At 46.5% G+C, this 17,736-nt stretch overlaps 1 protein-coding gene across 1 annotated transcript; it reads right to left on the bottom strand.

Annotated features, from left to right (window-relative positions):
* Window positions 1-206: 206 nt before the first annotated feature.
* CLCN6 (chloride voltage-gated channel 6) lies at window positions 207-17,596 on the bottom strand. Its single transcript, XM_063417600.1, has 23 exons — window positions 17,500-17,596; window positions 16,728-16,787; window positions 15,631-15,696; window positions 15,049-15,114; window positions 14,324-14,390; window positions 13,820-13,926; window positions 13,469-13,595; window positions 12,825-12,892; window positions 12,673-12,731; window positions 11,922-12,054; window positions 11,421-11,534; window positions 11,000-11,166; window positions 10,017-10,143; window positions 9,510-9,636; window positions 9,033-9,186; window positions 8,777-8,936; window positions 8,184-8,290; window positions 7,405-7,591; window positions 6,814-6,971; window positions 5,854-6,010; window positions 5,049-5,156; window positions 4,540-4,665; window positions 207-3,217 (listed from the first exon to the last, which is right to left on the bottom strand). The coding sequence occupies exons 1-23, from the start codon at window positions 17,572-17,574 to the stop codon at window positions 3,137-3,139; spliced, it is 2,601 nt and encodes an 866-aa protein (XP_063273670.1). The 5' UTR covers window positions 17,575-17,596; the 3' UTR covers window positions 207-3,136.
* Between the last annotated feature and the right edge of the window lie 140 nt (window positions 17,597-17,736).

Genomic DNA, 17,736 nt, shown 5'->3' with positions numbered 1-17,736 from the left:
CACAATGTGCACAATTTAGCTCCTTATCAAACACGGCAATTCCCTCCTTTGAAACAGCTGTTGTGAGAATGTGGGCACAACCCAATTGATCACAGCCACTCCTCTCTGCCTAGCCTAAGAGCACCTTCTGTACAAACTGTTACATCCAGACAGCTCATAAATAGCAACTACTCAACTACCTCAAACCAAGCTCTTGGATGTTGCCATGTTCTACAAGTTTTATTATCATAAAGGGCAAAAATAAAACAATACTAGAAACACCAAAAGGCCTTGAAAGTGCTGAAGGAGACACAAACATTTTACTCTCAGACATGTTACCACTACATGAATACCTCCCAAGTGCTATAGTTCAAATAAAAATATATTCATACAAATTTAAAAAAAATACAATTTATATACACACAAAATGGAATTAGCTTACATCATCTCATAACAAAAAAAAAACAGTGCAAAAAAAATCAAATGGAAAGGTAAGTTGCTACCATTGGAATGGTTCACAGTAATTAATAATTCAAAACTGCATAATTAACACTGCACAGGAAACCACAAGGCAAGGGAGAAGGCCCCAGACTAAGCCCCTAACCCTGCCATCAGAACTAACCCAAGTTCTGGGTTATTTTTCCCTTAGTGTTGCTCTGTTAAAATGTTACAGGCACCTATGTTAGAGTAAGTTTCTAAGCAACTAAAGCCAGGACAGAAGCAGTAAGTGTGTTGTAAGAAAGGAATTAAGGAACTGAAGTGTGAGAACAAGACTGATTCAACACAAGCCCCTTGGCATCAGTCCTCACCAGAAAGGAAATGCTACATCTCTAAATGTCAGGTGAACCTGAAATTCCTTTTCTGCAGGCTACAGAACAGTAACTCTGTGCTGAGATTTCCCTTTAAAGCAGCTGACAACAGTCACCCACCACCCTCACTGGAAATTTCTTTACTGAAAGAATGAAAGGATGTGTTTTCCAGTTGAAACACGTGAACAAGATGCCCAGGCAGAGCAGACAGTGCTGCCAACAGGTTGAAGGCAAGGTGCCTTCAGATGGGGAAGCATCTGGTGCCCAGAAAAACCTTCACAAGATTCTCCAGCCTGACTTGTCTGGATTGCCCAACTCCAGCCTCAGCAGCAATAACAAAGATATCCTGCAGCAAAATACCCTGCTGTTAGTGTACAGAAATAAAACAGGACCAGCTCAAGGCAAACAACCTAAGGAGCCTTATTCATGTGCAGGAAGAGAAGGAACCTTCCCTTCCACACACACTCACTCAGCATGAACAAGAGGAGAAACATTGGTCATGGGGAGACACAAGACATTCTTGACAGGTGCTCTAACAGCACAGGATTCCCAATTCCACAGGAGTGATGTGAAATCCCACAAAAACAGGATTCCTGTCATTCATAACTACCCAGGAGCACAAATGCTTTGAATTAAAGGATAACATAAGCATAATTCAGACCCAGAGTCCAGCTTCAGGGAGTGCCAATGGGTGCTGGAGGTTTCCTGGGATAGCTCAGGGAACACCACCTGCAGAGACTATCCAGACAGAACAAATATCCTTACTCTACTTAAAGGGAAAGAACTCACAAATCAAGAGTAGCTGATGCCAACTCCTATGCTCTAAGGAAATACAGAAAATCAACAAAGTCTGGCTTTCTTCTGTCCCAATTCCCACCTAGCCAGTCTTCATGGCAGACAACAGGTTAACTGAGGGCTCAGAGGCTGTGCAGAAGCTTTCCTGGAATACATTCCCCATGGAGCTTGTCCCAGAATCTTGGCTGAGAGAATGCTCTGTGCTTTATCAAGCCAATCAGCCCTGCAGTCCCTGAGGCACAGCACTGGCTTCCCACTGAGGGTTATCTGCACACAGAACTCAGCAGGGCAGGTGCCTGCTGGAACAGTGCAGGTGCTGGCCAGGATGGGACCTGCTAAAGCACTCAACTGGCTGCAACTGGTTCCCAAGTGCTGATTTTACCCTTATAGGTTGTTGCAGTTGCAAATATTATCCCAAGCATTTTTAGAGCACAGACAGCCTCACTTATCACCTGCAGGAGATCCTGCCTTAGTCACCAGCACAAAGTATCCCTCCTTAGTCAGCCTGAAAGTACAGCAGCTCCTCTCATGACACAGAGATAATTCAAGCCCAGAGATCACCAGAAAGCAACACTTCTCCATGCTCTCAGGATGTGGAGTTCCCTGGTCTCTGATTCCAGCTGGAAAAGGGCCCCAGGCTCTCACATTTGAGCAGTGCAAGGACAAAGTGCCTACAAACGCCAAGAAATGCAGGAATCTCAAAGTGGAGTGCCACCAAGCATCTTAGGAGAGTCTCTTACAGGGAGATAAGAGCAACAGCTAACAGGAGAGAAATCTCCCTTCTCTGAGATGCTTTGCAAATATATTAAATATTTATAAACCCAAAAAGTAACTGAAATGTAACCATTTTGAACTCCAAATCTGCTGAGTTGCTCTCAAAAATCATCTGCTGTCAAAAACACAACAGCAGAAACATTTCCTCATGAAAGATTGAGAGAAAGCAAGAACAAATGAAGCCAGAGTGGAAAAATATAGGCAAAGAGGAACACTTGCAAAGACAGGTATATTTCCAAAATGCTGCATTTTTAAATACTGCTTTTGCAAGAAACATCCTCCAGAGCAGCTATTTGATATCTGCAAATTCAGTATCTCCTCTCAGTGGTGACAGCAACCCCCTTCTCACACAAATAAGGCAACAATTGCAGGAACAAAGGAGGAGGAGGAAAAGGGAGTCATACAGGAGGAAAGGAAAGATGCTGCAGTTCTTTGCCCAGGACACAGTGGAGGGAAATGGTTCTTTCTTCCAGCTCTTCAGAAAACCCCAAAACAAAATGGCAGAACACAGTGTCAGGACAACATCTGATGGAAGGAGGTAACTGGGGACAGGGGAAGAAAACACCTGGATCAAGAGTTGTCAAACCAAGTGCCTAAGGCCAGCTCTGGGCTCAGGCAGCTCCTCTGGCTAGCAAGATGTTTTCCAGTTTCCCAGGCTTGATATGCATGTGAGAAGAAGCCAAAAGGCAAGTCTTGGGCCTTGTGGTGTCCAAGCAGAATCTGAGGTGTGTGCAGGCTTGGAGGAGGGGGGAAGCCACACTGACAGAGGGGCAGGGGCATCAAATGGTCTGATAGTGCTGCCTCAGTCTTGCCTGCAGGAATTCATGGGTCAGGTTGTGCCGAGTGATTATCCCAACAACCTTAATGAGGAAGAAAAGAGGAAGAAAAGACACAAGTCAGTGTAAGAGATGTGCCACTAAGAGACATCCATAATAGAGTGGTCATTCTTTTCAACGCCCCAAAAAGAGAAAATCTGAAAGCAGTTCTTGACCAATGCTGAGTTAAGAGCGGATTCAAGTTGAAAATCACAGAAATAAAGTCCCTCCCTCTCCCAACACTTACTGTCCAGGCAGGAATGTTGATTTAAATACACCCAAACAAACAGCTTGACCATTGCTGTGTGTCTGGCACCAGCAGGACGCCCTGCCTAGGAAGGGAAATCCTTTCCATGTCAGATGGCATAAGGATGTAAAATCCTTTGGGAAGTAAAAACTGCAGTTGGAATTAATAAAGCTGTCTTTTAGGGCTGCATTGAAGACATTTCTGCTATTCCACATGGCATGACTTCAGATAGGTCCTGTCAGATACATTCAAGGGAGCTCTAAAGGCCAAAACAGAGAAATGGTCAAGACTAGCTAAGAGGTGACTGCACACTGGCAGGTGACAAAAGGGACCCTCTGCCAGCTGTGGAGGCAGTCACACCATGCATTTCAGCTGATGAAACACCTCACTGATTTTACACATGGAAAGAGTTTAGAACTAGGCTGTTCTCTAGTACTGCAAGAGCATCTTGTACTAAAATGGAACAAGCCAACACCTCTTGTTTGCAACTCACAGGCCCTACAGAGTAACTGTGGGGAACCCTGAGGCAGAAAAAGCAGTGCTGCCTCACACAGACCAGGTCAGGCTTCAGGGAAACAGTTTCTACTGTGGTTATAGGAGGTTGCTGACATCTACTGACTGTTCCTGAGCACTGTAGACAGCAAAGAGACAAGGACAGTGAATCAAGCACAAACCATTTTAACACTCCTTTGCTTTGCTGCTCCTGTGAGAAGGGACTGAATACAACTCCCTTGCTACAGAAAAACCTTTTGCCCCAGTATATAGGAAATTTTGCTCTTGGCCTTGAATACAGCTGTGAAAGGAAAGGCAAATTAGTGGCCTCTGATGAGCTGAAGGCCTCTCAACAGATATAAAAATGGGACAGCTTCTACAGGCTGCACACTTGAGACAGGAGAGATGCACATCCTGCTCTTTGCAGGTAAAGGGGAAGCAGCCTAGGACACAAAAGTTGGCAACAAAGTCACAATAATCAAGCCTTCAGGGCCCTAAAAAAATCACATTCTGATTCTTGAAAGCCTTTCTGTTTGATGTTAAAAGAGATCTCAATTGTGCCAAAGATGGAAAATGCTGCACAAACACTGTGGCCTCCTTGCTCAGCTAAGACAAGACAAGGACTCACCTCTCCAACTGCATTCACAACTGGTAAATGCCTGAGGCCCATTGTCCTGAACAGGTTGAAGACTTGTGACACATGAGTGTTTGGAGAGACAGTAAAGGGTGATGGGTTCATGTATGGGGTGACATCCTAAGAAAGAAAAACAGTCATGTTATTTACAAGAAGCATTTTCACTGTCTCTGAGAATCACTAACAAGCAACTCCTACATGTCCTCCATGCACTGGATGGAGTATTTGACTGTGGTCATCTTCTATTTCTGCACAAATATGACATTATTTTGGTTTGTTGAGAGGTTAAACTGGGCAGGCAATGCCTCTAGAAGTAAAGCACCAATGGACACTGTTACCTCATCAGGGGATTTCTACATTCAGAGAAGGCTGAGTGCTTGAGGAGCACAGGATGTTGGTCACTGCACCAAAGCGTATTAAACATGCTCTCCATGTTTTTAAAGGCTTTGGACAGTTGTAAATATGTATCAGGAGACACTGTCACACTGCAGTGCATATCTTACCACTATCATCCGAGGGTTCAGCAGTGTGAGGTCCAGGTCATGGATGTCTGGGTAGCGGGGATAATCCTCTGACATCTCTGCGTGGGACAGGCGGGGCTGACTGGCACTCTGCAATTAAAAGAAACCCCACTGAAGCCACGTGTCACCACCCCAGACAACACAGGGGCTGCAAGCAGCACAGCAAACCAAGCCCCCTAACTGCTCTTCCAGACCTCCTTCTCCTCCCACACCCACACATCTGCCTTCTGCAGAGGTGCTGTTACCCAAACCTAGGCAGGCCTTTAGCTGACAGAACAGACCTGCTCCCCAACCTCTGACAGATCTCGACACTGGAGGGCAGCAGCAAACCAGCCCTGTGGGAGCTGGGCCTCAGGTACTCCCACTGATCTCAGTGGCACAGCTGACATGGTTCTGCTAAGACCTCGACACACAGCAGTAAAGCACACAGTATATACTGGTGGGTGCTCTGTTTGCATTTAATATCTGCCCTCTGTTCTCCAGCTCTGCATATCTTTATGTCATATATTCACATCATATACTCTCCGTATCTTTATGCAACAAACAGGTGCCTTGGATTATTTCTTAAACCTTTTAAACCATGTTTGTCCATTTCCTGGGGATATTTTCAACTTCCTTTACCTAAGAGCTGCACAGGAGAATTCACATCACCTGTCTGCAACTTTTAAAACACACATGCATTCCTTTAAGTGCAAAAATCGATATATTCTTTCTGGCAGCCCACAGATATTGTTCCAAATCTCTTCAGCTGAGAAGGCAGGGGTGTCTCTGCTGCAGCAAGACTCACCGACTGGCTCTCGGAGTAGCACACGCCCCGGTCGAGCAGGGTGACCAGCTGTGAGCGCAGGATCAGGCCGTGGAAGGTCAGGGGTCTGAAGCGCTCCTCCATGGTCCACTCCTCACTGGGAGACTGGTCAGGGTACAGGCTGGGGTAAGGAGTGTATCTGTGATGGATTTAACACCATGTGTTACAAGCTTCACATACCCCCACTCTCAAAAGAACAGCTCTTTGTGACCTTCTCCTGAACATTTTAGGGACTCTTGGTAGGGACAAGCAAGTCTTCCCAAAAAAAAAAAAAAATAGGAGAGAAGGGTCAAGAGTCATTAAGTGGTCAGAGCAGCAGAACAGGACAGTCTCCTAACTCAATTTCAAATCACTTACTATTAAAGCAATTTTCAGTGCCAAATTACTCAGATTCTAATAAAAGCTGAAGCAGCTGGCAAAATGTCAGGGTCAGGATGTCATTCATGAAAGTCACAACCACTGACTTAGAAAATTATTCACTAGACTGGGCTTCTGCTTGGAATTAACAGCAACACAAGCCTTGTGACTTGTGACAGGTGACTCAGCCCAGTTACCAGCAAGGTGGGATCAGTATCATGGCACCAGGTCATCAGCTGGATAAGTGAGCTTTCCAGAGATCTCACATTTTTGCAGATAAGAGGACATTGATTTCTACAGAGACCTTCCCAGGTACTCCATCCTCTCCAGGAAATAAGTCTGTATAGGTGTTTGAAGGAAATGTAAGAAGTTGGACATGATCAACCCGCTTGCCTGGGACTTGGTCATAGGTGTGAGCCCCAGCAGTGGCTACCCAGATGTGACAAATCACTTCTAAAACATGGATACCAGCACTGCTTCTGCTGACATGTGGAATGACAGAGGCTGTATGAAACGTTCTTTACAACACATCTCAACATACAGAAAAACCCTGTTTCCATACATTTGTGCCTACCAGGACCTCACCTTCTCTCCAGCATCTGTTGCAGCAGATCCTCCTTTTCAGGAGGCTCCTCTGTTGCTATGTGCTCATCACACATGTTACGCAGCTCACTCGATGGGTAGGACTTCATGGACTGGCTACGCTTGCGCTGCTCTCCGGCTCGGGTGAGGATGCTGGATTTCTGCACACAACAAACAACTTTCAGATACTCACTAAGCAAGTCAACAGTTATCCAAGAGTGACTGTGAACTACCAGATCATAGCTTTGTGCCATCACATAACATTTATAACATTTTCACAGGTATAATGTAACATTTTCATTTTAGCCACTGCTGCTGCAAGACTTGCAAGGATAGCCAATAGGACTGTGCAATTCAGTAATAAATCCAAATGTTTCCATGTCTGTCTTAAACAGATTACTTTGTCCTCTTAACTTTTGACTTTACCATCACCCAGAGAATGGAATGGAGTTCTTAAACAGTTTGTATTGCAGTAGGTGCTTATCTCTGACCTGAATTCTGCCCAAAAGCCTAAATAACTAAAGCAAACTACAGCGTTCTGTATTGAAAACAAAGCTCTCTACCCTTCAGCCTATCGAACAAGCAGCTCTTCACCTTGAACTTGATGTTGTTGCTGATGAGCTGGTTTCCCTTCATGAACTCCCTCTCGTTGCCGCGGTTCTCGGTGACCACGGGGAAGGCGTGGTGCACGGTGGTGCGCAGGATGCTCACCAGGGACTGGATCCGCGTGTGCGGGTACACGTACGTCAGGTTGGGCTCCATGATGTCACTGGCTCGCAGCCTGGAGAAACAGAAACCAGGATTGCTGCAGGCATCACGGCAGTGGCAGAACACACATGGACACAAACCAGGCCCTAAACAAGATCCTCAAGGGGTCTGCTGCAGTTAAGGTCTGCCAGCTCCTTTTACCTGTGTGCTCACCTTCACTGTGGCATCTGCAGTGATGGCACACCTGAGTTTTAATTTGTTTTTTTTTTTTAGTAACAAAACATTGTGATACAGTAGAGGAAAGGTAGAACGTTCTAATTTATAATAAAGTTTCTAAACACTACTGGGAAGAGACAACAGGTGGGAAGAAGATGACATTCCACAAGAAGCAAAGTCCAAAGGAATGTTTCCACAAAGTTCTTGCTGAACCTCCCTAATCCACCCGGCAGATTTCCATCCATCCACCCCCTCAGAAAGGGCTTCAGCATCTCTTTCCTGCTGCAGGCCTGCTGCACAACTCCTTTCACAGCAGCCCTCACAGTTGCTCCTCAGAACGACCAGGTTTGTTGGAGATAAAGCATCATCCCCCTGCATTAAAGCATTTCTGAACAAGAATCCCCACCACAAACTCTGACCCACAGCCTGGCCAAGAGGAGCAGCCTTACTTATCCATTTCCACCCCGGTTTCCCACTCCAGAAGAGGCACTCCTCGCAAGTTCACGTGGATGTCATAGATGCCTTTGTTGAAAAAGTCTCCTGTCCACTTGGCTACCTGCACAGCAAACACAAAGTCTACTGAGTTGTTGTTCCAAGCACAACACTTCTCGGCTTATGACAGCCCTGAAAGTAACAAAGGTTCAAGGCCAGCACATGTTCAAGCAGTCTGCAGAAAGCCAGAGCTAAGGGCCTGTGTGGGCCTGACATTGGTCTGAATTCAGGCTCCAGGCTCTGCCAGTGTCTGTGTGAAAGGCAAGTGAGCAACTTTCTCATGTTAACCTGAGAAATCTTAAGGAGGAATTCAAACAAACCTTGGGAAGTGAGAAACCATCTGCAGGTGGTGTTTTTCCAGCATGTTTACTGGAAATAAATGTTTACTAAAGGGTGTAGACACTGAATAACCAATCATGTTCTTTGTACCAAACTACTCTATAAAAGTAGAATTTAGAAGAATAAAGATGGCTCTCATTTTTACCATCATGGAGAGTCATGTTGTTATTCCTGTGCCATCCGAAAACCATAACAACAGGCCTGCACTCACCATGAGGGTGATCATTATGGGGAGCCCATAGGTGATCTCGTTGGTGGACTCGATGAGGATGACGGTGAGGCTGATGGTCATGCGGACCACTCCTCCCAGGAACGCTGCTGCCCCGACCAGTGCAAAGGTTCCTGAGTAGATGTGATCCAGGCCAATGTAACTAGAGCAAAGCACAGAGCCCTCAGGTTAGAGAAAAACCTGCCTGAGAGCTCACGGGGCAGCTGCAGCACATCCCTCACATGCACGCTTGAGGCACCTTTTGAGGAGGTTGGCGACCAGGCGTCCGAAGGCAGCCCCACAAAGCAGTGATGGTACAAACAGACCACTGGGCACAGAGATCCCATATGTCCAGCAGGAGAGTAAGAAATAGAGAAGGAAGAACAGGGATAGGGTGACTGGGCTGAAAGTACCTGCAACACAAGAAGAATCATGACTAAAGGGGCACAGGTCTGTCCAAGATAGAGTCTTGCACTGTCTACCCCTCAGCTCACAGCAGGCTCATCTCACCAACAGCTACTAAGTCTCCCAGTCCAAACACACATGCAGACAATGAGTAAGTGAAAAGAGAGGAAAAGCAGGCCTTTCTTCCCATCAAGGAGACTTTCACCACTTGTACTAGCAGTCCTCCAGAGCCATGAAGGCCTGAAAATGCTCCTAGCCTTGTGGTGCTGTTCCAGGTAAGATGAAGCTCTGAAGTTTAAGCATGGGATGAGGCAGTCTCCTAACTACTCACCGTCCTGGTGGAAGAGCTGCAGGATAGCTGACTCCTGAGGGTTGAAGAAGAGTGTGGCCATGTCATTGTACGTTTCATTTGGGCAAAAAAAAGTTTTGATGCTTGAATTTACATCCTCTGATATATCCTAATGCAGGACACAAAAGACACAAAGGGTTAAAATTCACCCTAAAATTCATTAATTAATGTCTCCTACATTAGCCTTTGGGCAGAATGGGAATAACACTTCTGTTACTGTTAGCCATGCTTTGGGAGCTTCACACCAAACATCAATAGCAGAGATGGGGCCTACAACATCAACGGGCTCCTTGACTCAGAGCTGAGTTGCTTTGTACAAAAGCACAAAGCATTATTTCATTACTACCCTAAGCTCCTGGCCCCCTCCACGGGCTCTCACTGCAGTTCTGTGATGTACTGCATGCTGCCAAAAGCTCATTACAGGCCTGTGCCTCTCTGCAGGGTGAACAATGTGACAGGGAATGTAACCCTCACACCAGAACCCCTCACCTGCAGGCCCAGGGTGTCATTGCCACCGTGCCTGCCGGGGGACATCTGCCGGCACTCCCCCAGCACCATGGAGGCCACGAACACCGTGACCGTGGTGGTCAACGACACAAGCAGGCTCTCCAGGACCCTGAAAGACACAACAGGAACCACACACTGAGCCACACTCAGCACTGGAACCCACTTCCAGCTCTGCAAATGACTTTGATAAGGCTGCAAGAAGCAGCAGTCACCATAGCTTAGCATCAGAACAAGGGACACTGCAGATCGAGTTGAATTATGACTCGGTTCCCAGGGATTGCCTTAGCTCCCCTTTTTAACTGCTTGCCCCAAAAAGAAGCTATTTCTGCCCAGAGAACACACAGCAGTCAGACAAGAAAAGCCCCAGGGTTCAGTAATGAGGCTGTTCACATGGAAACAATGTTCTGTACATCCTTACAGGGTAAAAGGGTAGATAGGACTGGGCAGGGTGATACACAGTCTCTTAATCTCTTTTCTAACACTTCTTTTTCTTTTTAAACTTGGGCTTTGTGTTTAGGAGCTGTCTAGAGCAAACAAATAGCTACTTTCAGAATAACACAGAAGTTTCTGCTCTACATAGCACAGATATTGTGGATTTAATTAGCCAACATGATTTTAAAAAGTGAGATCAGCTATTCCTTCCACATCAGTTTGAACAAGGACACAAAAAAATCCTGCATGGAGACAAGGCTCTGGTTTGTTCAGCTTTTATGATAACAAGCTCCCTCCATTGCCCTTATAAGAGGGATTACAATTCTCTCTGTACCACCAAAGCCATCAAAAATTACAGGGACTGTAACATTTGGTTTCTGGTGTTCACTTCTAAGTTCTACAGAGGCTTCATTTGGAGATTTTTAAAATAACCAGTCTGTGATTTCCTCCAATCCTACTCACAGGGTCTTCTAGACTGCTGCTTTTGCTTTGGGAGGAGAGATCCCTGCACAAACTCCAGAGAGCACAAATACCTGACCAGCTTTGGCTTGGGGTGCACATTGCGCATGCGGTACTTGGCAAGTCTCTTGTTCAGGCAGTTAAAGGTGGCTCCAAGAAGGCCTCCTACAATCCCCATCAGAATGAAGAAGCCCAAGTCCACAGCTGTCCAGAGGTGGCATTTCTTATCAGACTCAGAGCACTGTGCAGAAGAAGTGTAAACAAAAGCATTACAGTAGTTCCTGCAATTTCCTACCAAACCTTGTGTCTCCACAGCTAGAAATTTTGAATAACTATAACGAAAGGGGAACAATTTTGTCTGAGGGTATCAATGTATCACAGCTAGGCATCAAGTGCCTTTCACTGAAATACAAGCATGTGTCAAAAGAACCCTCAAAACTAACAGACAGAAGCAGAGGACTAACAAGAGACTGGAGAAATAACAATAAATCTTACCTTAAACTCCCCAAAGTTCAGCAGCCCAGGGAGCTGGAAAGATCCCCAGCTTCCAAACTGAATCCCAGAGCGGAAAAAATTTAGGGTGAAGGTGGCAGCCATGGAACAGAAAAGCTGTGGAAGTAGGACAGAAAAAAAGAAAGGTGAAGCAAAGTTCCCAAAATTAAGATTGGCACAGTCAGTTCTTCCTTGAGACTTATGCCTGGGGAAAGGAACTGACTGTGGAAGGGATCAAACTGCAGAGCCCAGGCACAAAAGCCCTCTCTCCCAGGCACACTAAACCTGCTGCCTAGAGCTGTCCCACAGTTCCAGACAGTACCAGGCTCATCTCTGCCCTTGATCTGCTGTAGTTCTGGAATACTGATAGAGCAGGCAAACTCCCTCCTGCCAAGAGTGCTCAGGAAGAGACAGGATAATCTGAACACCCTCATGGACCAGCCTGACCAAGGAGAGCCCTCTTCTCAAGGAAAACACACAGAAAGAGTCAGAATCATCACTCACCACTTTCCATGTGAGTCCCTGGTTCCAGAAGGAGGAACCTTCTTCCAAACTAAAAAGAGTGCCTCCAATCGGGGCTCCAAAGGCAGCTGCAACCCCTGCAGCTGCTCCAGCAGATACAAAATCCCTTTTATCCCTGAAATGAAGAGAAAAACAACCTCAGTTTAGTAAATTAGAGCTCTAGACATGCTCAAGTTCTGCAAAGTAAGAGATTGTCCCCAATTATGGATATATCCCAGGGATTCAGGAATGAGAGGAGCAAAGCTGGCCATGGCAGATGCTGCCATTTATTCATTAAGCTGCAGCATTGTGCTCTTTCTGTAGAGCACAAACTCAGAGCAGAATTCTGGTAACTACACAACTGCCTGGTGTGTGAGAAACCATCCCAAACCATGGACTCCAGCATCACTTGAAAGAATTACAGGGATGAAAGGGAAAGAATTTGTTCACATTCAAGAGAACTAGCCTTCTTTGTAATATATTTTAATCATAAGTGGTGAGTAACTGAGCTTTTAACCATCCACATTAAAGGTTTGAAATGGGCAGAGATCTGCTGAACAGCACAAGAGAACATGAAGACCAGAGCAGCTTGGAAGAGTGATGTCCTGGTGTTGTCTTGCTGCAGAATGAAGCTGCAGGACTCTAGAAAAACTGATAAACCAGCAGACTGGTTCACCCCAGCCCACCACCCTTCTCCCAGGTAAGTCTGCTCACTCCTCCTCCTCTCCCCTCCTCCACATCCTGGGTACAGTACCTGTCACTGCGGAAATAGGGAAAGTTAAACTGGATCTTCCTCAAAGAGATGCTCTGGAACTACAAAACAAAGTAAAGATTCAGAAACACAGCAGATGGAAACTTAACTCTTACAAAGCAGTGACCAGGACAGTGACCCAGGCCAGCACTAACCTGTGGCAAGCCCGCACCCACGACAGCACCACTGTGAATCATTGGACCCTCCTTCCCGACAAAAAGACCTGGAAAAACAGGGCTCGTGAGGGAGCACACTCTCCCCATCACCACCCACTCCTGCTAGACAAAGCCAGAAGAGCTCAGCTCATCACTTTGATGCCTGGCACAGCTCTCTGTGCTGAGCCTGCAGCTCCTCACAGGGAGGTGCTGACCTCCTGCTCCCTCAGCAACCCCAAATGTTTGTGAACACTTGCACGGATTCTGCACACCAAGAGGATGGAATCATGGAAAAACAACTGCTACAAGGACTCTGAACTCTCCAGGTTACTCTGCCCTGCTGCCTTCAGGCTGCTCCAGACAATGTGACCTGGAACATTCTCAGGTCTCTCTCTTGGCTTCTGGCACGAAGAGTCACATCTGACTCTCATAGCTCACTCAGAAAATCACCTGTTTCCCTGACAGTCCTGATCCTTCTATTTATTGTCTACTCTATAAATGCACTCAGGGCTCATGACTCTGCTCCAAATCACCAAAATTATTTTACTGGAAAGGCAGTGTGCCCTATGTAAGCAGAGCAAGCATTTTTTCCCCTTCAGTGACTCCTTCCCCCGACAAGAGGAACACAGCAGAGCCCTCCTTACCTCCTGCCACGCTGAAGAGCACTCCTGTGGCTTTGCACACCACTGTCCGCAGACGCACAACCCCTGGAACCTTCACTCCGTTGAGGTAGCACTTAATTTCAGGAATTCCTGACCCAGCTGCTACAGGCTGTGGAAAAGAAACACTGACACTGTGGTGCACTGATTTCATACCTTCCATCTCATCAGAGAGCAAGGGGCCAAGAGACCTTGCTGAGCTAAATCAAATAGCACTGTGAAGGTAGTTTGATGTTTTGGGGCAGAATGGGTTTTTAGCAAGGATATTTCATATCAAGGACCTGTGTGAGAGGAAATGAAGGTTGTGTAAGGAGTAGCAATGGACTGAAGTCTTACTTGGATCAGGACCAGGAGACTGGCAAGAAAAACAAAGGTCAGGTTGAACCCCAGCAGCTCCAACAAGGACAGTGCAAGGCAGCCTTTCTCAGTGCATTCCTCCACCGCTGCACGGATGGTCAAGGAAAACAACACTCCCCACATCAACACACAATCACTTGGTAATATCTGGGCCCCCCACTGGCATCAAGAACTAAGGCTGTGCTTCCTCATCCAGCCAGAGCAGCTAACACAACCTGTCAGGAAGCCAGGCTTCCTTTTCAAAGCTCAGCACTGAATTATGAGGAAGGGAAACCACTTATTCCTTCAGTCTCTGCTTATGTATCCGACACTGGACACATTTCTGGGTTTCAAGGGCTGAATTACATAAGCAAGTCAAAAACTTGCTTAATCATGAACAACATGCCCAGTGGCAGAATTGTGAGAGTCAGCTGTTTTGAGCAAAACATGGGAACAGAAAGGAAAAGGTCACCTGAGTCTAGCAAGGCCCAAGGTAAAAGATACAGCTTTGTACCACCTGGAACTTGAGCTGGGTAAGGAGCCGCACAAAGAAATCCACAAAGAGACCCACCTGGAAAAAGACAGAATTGCCATCAGGAATTTCTACATACAAATAATGAAGACCACCCTCTAGTTAGTCCTACCAGAAATATCTACACAGGGGAGAACTGAAGATGAAGAAGACAAAAGAAGCATCATTCAGGGTAAAGCAGCTTTGGAAACTCAGATTTCTTCCCTCTCTCTCACTGGGACCGATCCCTCCCAGAATTATTCCTGACAAGATGCACTTCTGCACCTGATTAGTACCCATTAAAGCACTGATCTGGCAGCTTTTTTAACACCCTCAACATACTTAAGGGTACAAAAGAAAACTGTTATTTAATTGAGGCATACAGTCAGCTGAGCTAATTTTCACAGTTCAGCCACAAACTGTCATCCTTTTTTATTAAGTTGTTTGCTTTGGATAAGTTTTCCTGTAAGCAAAATTAAAGGATTTGCCAGACTACTTTACACAGAAAACCCAGCAAGTTCTGAAAGAAAAAACAGGCTTCCTGAAAAATAGTCCATTAACAACATGCTATAATCCCCAAAAGACAACTCCAGCTACTAAGCTCTCATCACCATGAAAGAGAATGCTTTCTCTTCTTTACTCCTTAGCCATTGACTTTTAAATTATTCCTGCTTAGTGTCCTGAATTTTCCTCATTCCCCAAACAGCATGATCCTTACCAGTCCTGTACAGACTCCAATAGCAAAAACCAGCACCCACTTCACTGCTTCATATCTCTGGGCTTTCTGTTTGGAAAGAGGATTAAAAAAAAAAAAAAGGTAAAATAAAAAACACACAGAAACAGGGATTTTCTGGAAGGTGGGTTTGGGCTCCACAGCTCAACAGCCAGAAGGATAAATCAACAGAGATTGTGACAACAGCAAATTGAAAATAGGGAAGTGAAAGCCTCAACATCTTGCTCACTTTAAATCTGAGGATCATAAGAGATGCTGGGATCTATAATCTCCACTTTTTTTTTTTTTTTTTGGTAATAGAGAAACCAGGAGATTACATAGAATTTCTGTCATAAAGAAGAAAAAAACCATAAAACTTCCTGCAGTGGAGCATACTTAGAATCACAGAATCATCTGGGCTGGAGGGGACCTTCAAGCTCAACTCATTCCACCCCCCTCCCATGGACAGGAACACCTTCTCCTTCCAGACTGGTCAAAGCCACATCCAAAAAAGCTTTGAACACTTCCAATCCACAGTTTCTCTGGACAATTTCCACGGTTTTAGCTTATGAAAGAACGAGGGCTTACCTTGTTGTCCATGCTCTCCAAAATTTCCAAGTATGGGTCATTGATACAGCGGTCATAATCCAAGCTCTGAAATGGCAAAAGTTCAATTTAGGAGAATCAGCTGCAACAGGCTGTGAAAAAGATTATGTTTTGAAGACCTTGTTTCAGACTACAGAAGTCATTATTACCACCCCAGTAGATTTTGCCAACAATAGCAGGAAAAAATACTCCTGGAAATGACTCAATTTAAATATTTAGAGCATTCATACCCTAAAAATCACAAAGTGAAAAACCAGAACAATTTCACTGCTCAAGCTGAGAGAGCCAGTGAAACAAACAGAAGCACAACTGGTTTATACATCTTTATGTCAGAGAAGTCACATTATACAGTTTTAGATTTCTTTAAGTGTCTCCACTTTGACAGTGCAGGGGATAACATTGCATCTTTCTATTCACCCTCTCACTAGCTTGGAACCCCTCTCCACATGAAAAGCATCAATTCTTCAGTTTATCACAGCAGAGTTAACAGCAATAGCTTCCCAGTCACACTCACAAAACTCCTCTAGTCCTATCCACATCTTCACCTCTTCAAGCCAAGCAGTAACAGGCAGGGCTGGTGACACCCACACTGACAGCAACTGCTCTAAATACTTCAGGGCCACCATACAGTGATGCAAAAAGCAAAAACCTCCCGTAAGCAGCAGAATCTGATATATGGGAACATCTGCTGTGAGCCAGCATGCCAACACAGACAACAGAAAGGCAACTGTGACCAAGTAGCTACAGATACTTTTTACAGTCACCAGAAAACAAGGCCACCAGAGCCTGTAAATCTCATATTGAAGTGGGAAAATGCTTCAGACTCTGAAAATTAATTTTCTCATCAAGAGTCTGACCTGAGAGCAGACATTCAACCAACTCACAGGGCTTTATCCCAGAAACATACAAAAATGAGGAACAGTTCTTTGCAAGCACAGCAACTCTTGGTATTTCTGCTGATGCAAACACAGCCTAATGACCCATATTGAGCATCTGCCCCGTTACAAACTCAAACAGATCAAAACCTGTCTGCAGTTCTTATCACATTAGTATCAGGTTGCTGTTAGTTGATTCCCCACCTCATAGTCTTTGCGTGGAAGGATCTCATCCTCCTCTTCGTGAGTTTCTCCTAGGATCGTCTGCAAAACGAATGCAGGAAAGGAAAATCATGAAGGGAATGCATGTATCTACAGCTGTTCATGAACACTGGTAGCAAAGCCAAAGTTACAGAAGTCCTATACCATTGTTGCTTATAAATTGAGAGTGTGGATTACCAGAGCACCACTTACTTTGCGGTAACGCTAAAGGCTCTTACCTTACAGCTTGTCCCTAGCCAGAACACACACCACTTCTATACAGGAGCTCCCGACAGCAAAGCCCTAACCCACATCCCATTTCCTTCCCAGCAACAGGTCACAGGGGAGCACAGGACAACGATTTGAAGAGCGCACTCTGCAGTGCTGGAGTCAGAGAGAGCCCCTGCCAGCACCACTCCCCCTCCAGCTGCGAGGGGCTGGGATGCGAGGCCCAGACAAAGAATACGGGAAGGGACAGCGCGGGGCTCCGCCACTGGCCGTGAAGCACCAGGCCTGGCAGCAAAATGGGCGGGAACGGGCTGTAGCGCCGAACGAGCATCGCATAAGAGACTCGGCCAGGAGCAGCACCCTGAGGTGCTGACACCGGGCCCTGAGGCGCCGGGCCCAACACTACAGCACTGCTCGCCGCCCGCCCTCAGGCGCTCCCCAGAGCCGGGTGGGGCCGGGCCGAGACCCGGGGTGACGGGGCTCCGCCAGCACGCAGGAGTTGGGGAGGGATCGGCGAGGCGGGGGGAGCGCGGGACGGCGGCCGTACCAGCTCCTCGGGGGTGCGGCTCTCCCGCTCGCCGCAGCAGCAGCAGCAGCACAGCCCGGCCCCGCAGCGCGCCATCTTCCGCCGCCGGCCCCGCCCCGCCCCGCCCCGCGCGCGTCACTCCGCGCGCCGGCCACGCCTCGCCCCGCCCCACCTAGCCACGCCCCCACACCATGGCCACGCCCCCACGCCATGCCCACACCTTCACCGCATGGCCACGCCCCCACAGTATGGTCAAGC

The sequence above is a fragment of the Prinia subflava genome, chromosome 21 (assembly GCF_021018805.1).
Source record: "Prinia subflava isolate CZ2003 ecotype Zambia chromosome 21, Cam_Psub_1.2, whole genome shotgun sequence".
Taxonomy (NCBI): domain Eukaryota; kingdom Metazoa; phylum Chordata; class Aves; order Passeriformes; family Cisticolidae; genus Prinia; species Prinia subflava.
This window is presented reverse-complemented; position numbering and strand designations above follow the sequence as displayed.

What these genes read in the sequence shown, in the direction of transcription:
- CLCN6 (XM_063417600.1), bottom strand. Translation starts at nt 17,574, where the DNA reads ATGGCGCGCTGCGGGGCCGGGCTGTGCTGCTGCTGCTGCTGCGGCGAG. An exon ending in CCCAAGCCAAAGCTGGTCAG is followed by an intron (nt 10,144 to 10,999) that starts GTATTTGTGCTC and finishes TGTGTCTTTCAG; the next exon opens with GGTCCTGGAGAGCCTGCTTG. An exon ending in CAACAGATGCTGGAGAGAAG is followed by an intron (nt 6,011 to 6,813) that starts GTGAGGTCCTGG and finishes AATCCATCACAG; the next exon opens with ATACACTCCTTACCCCAGCC.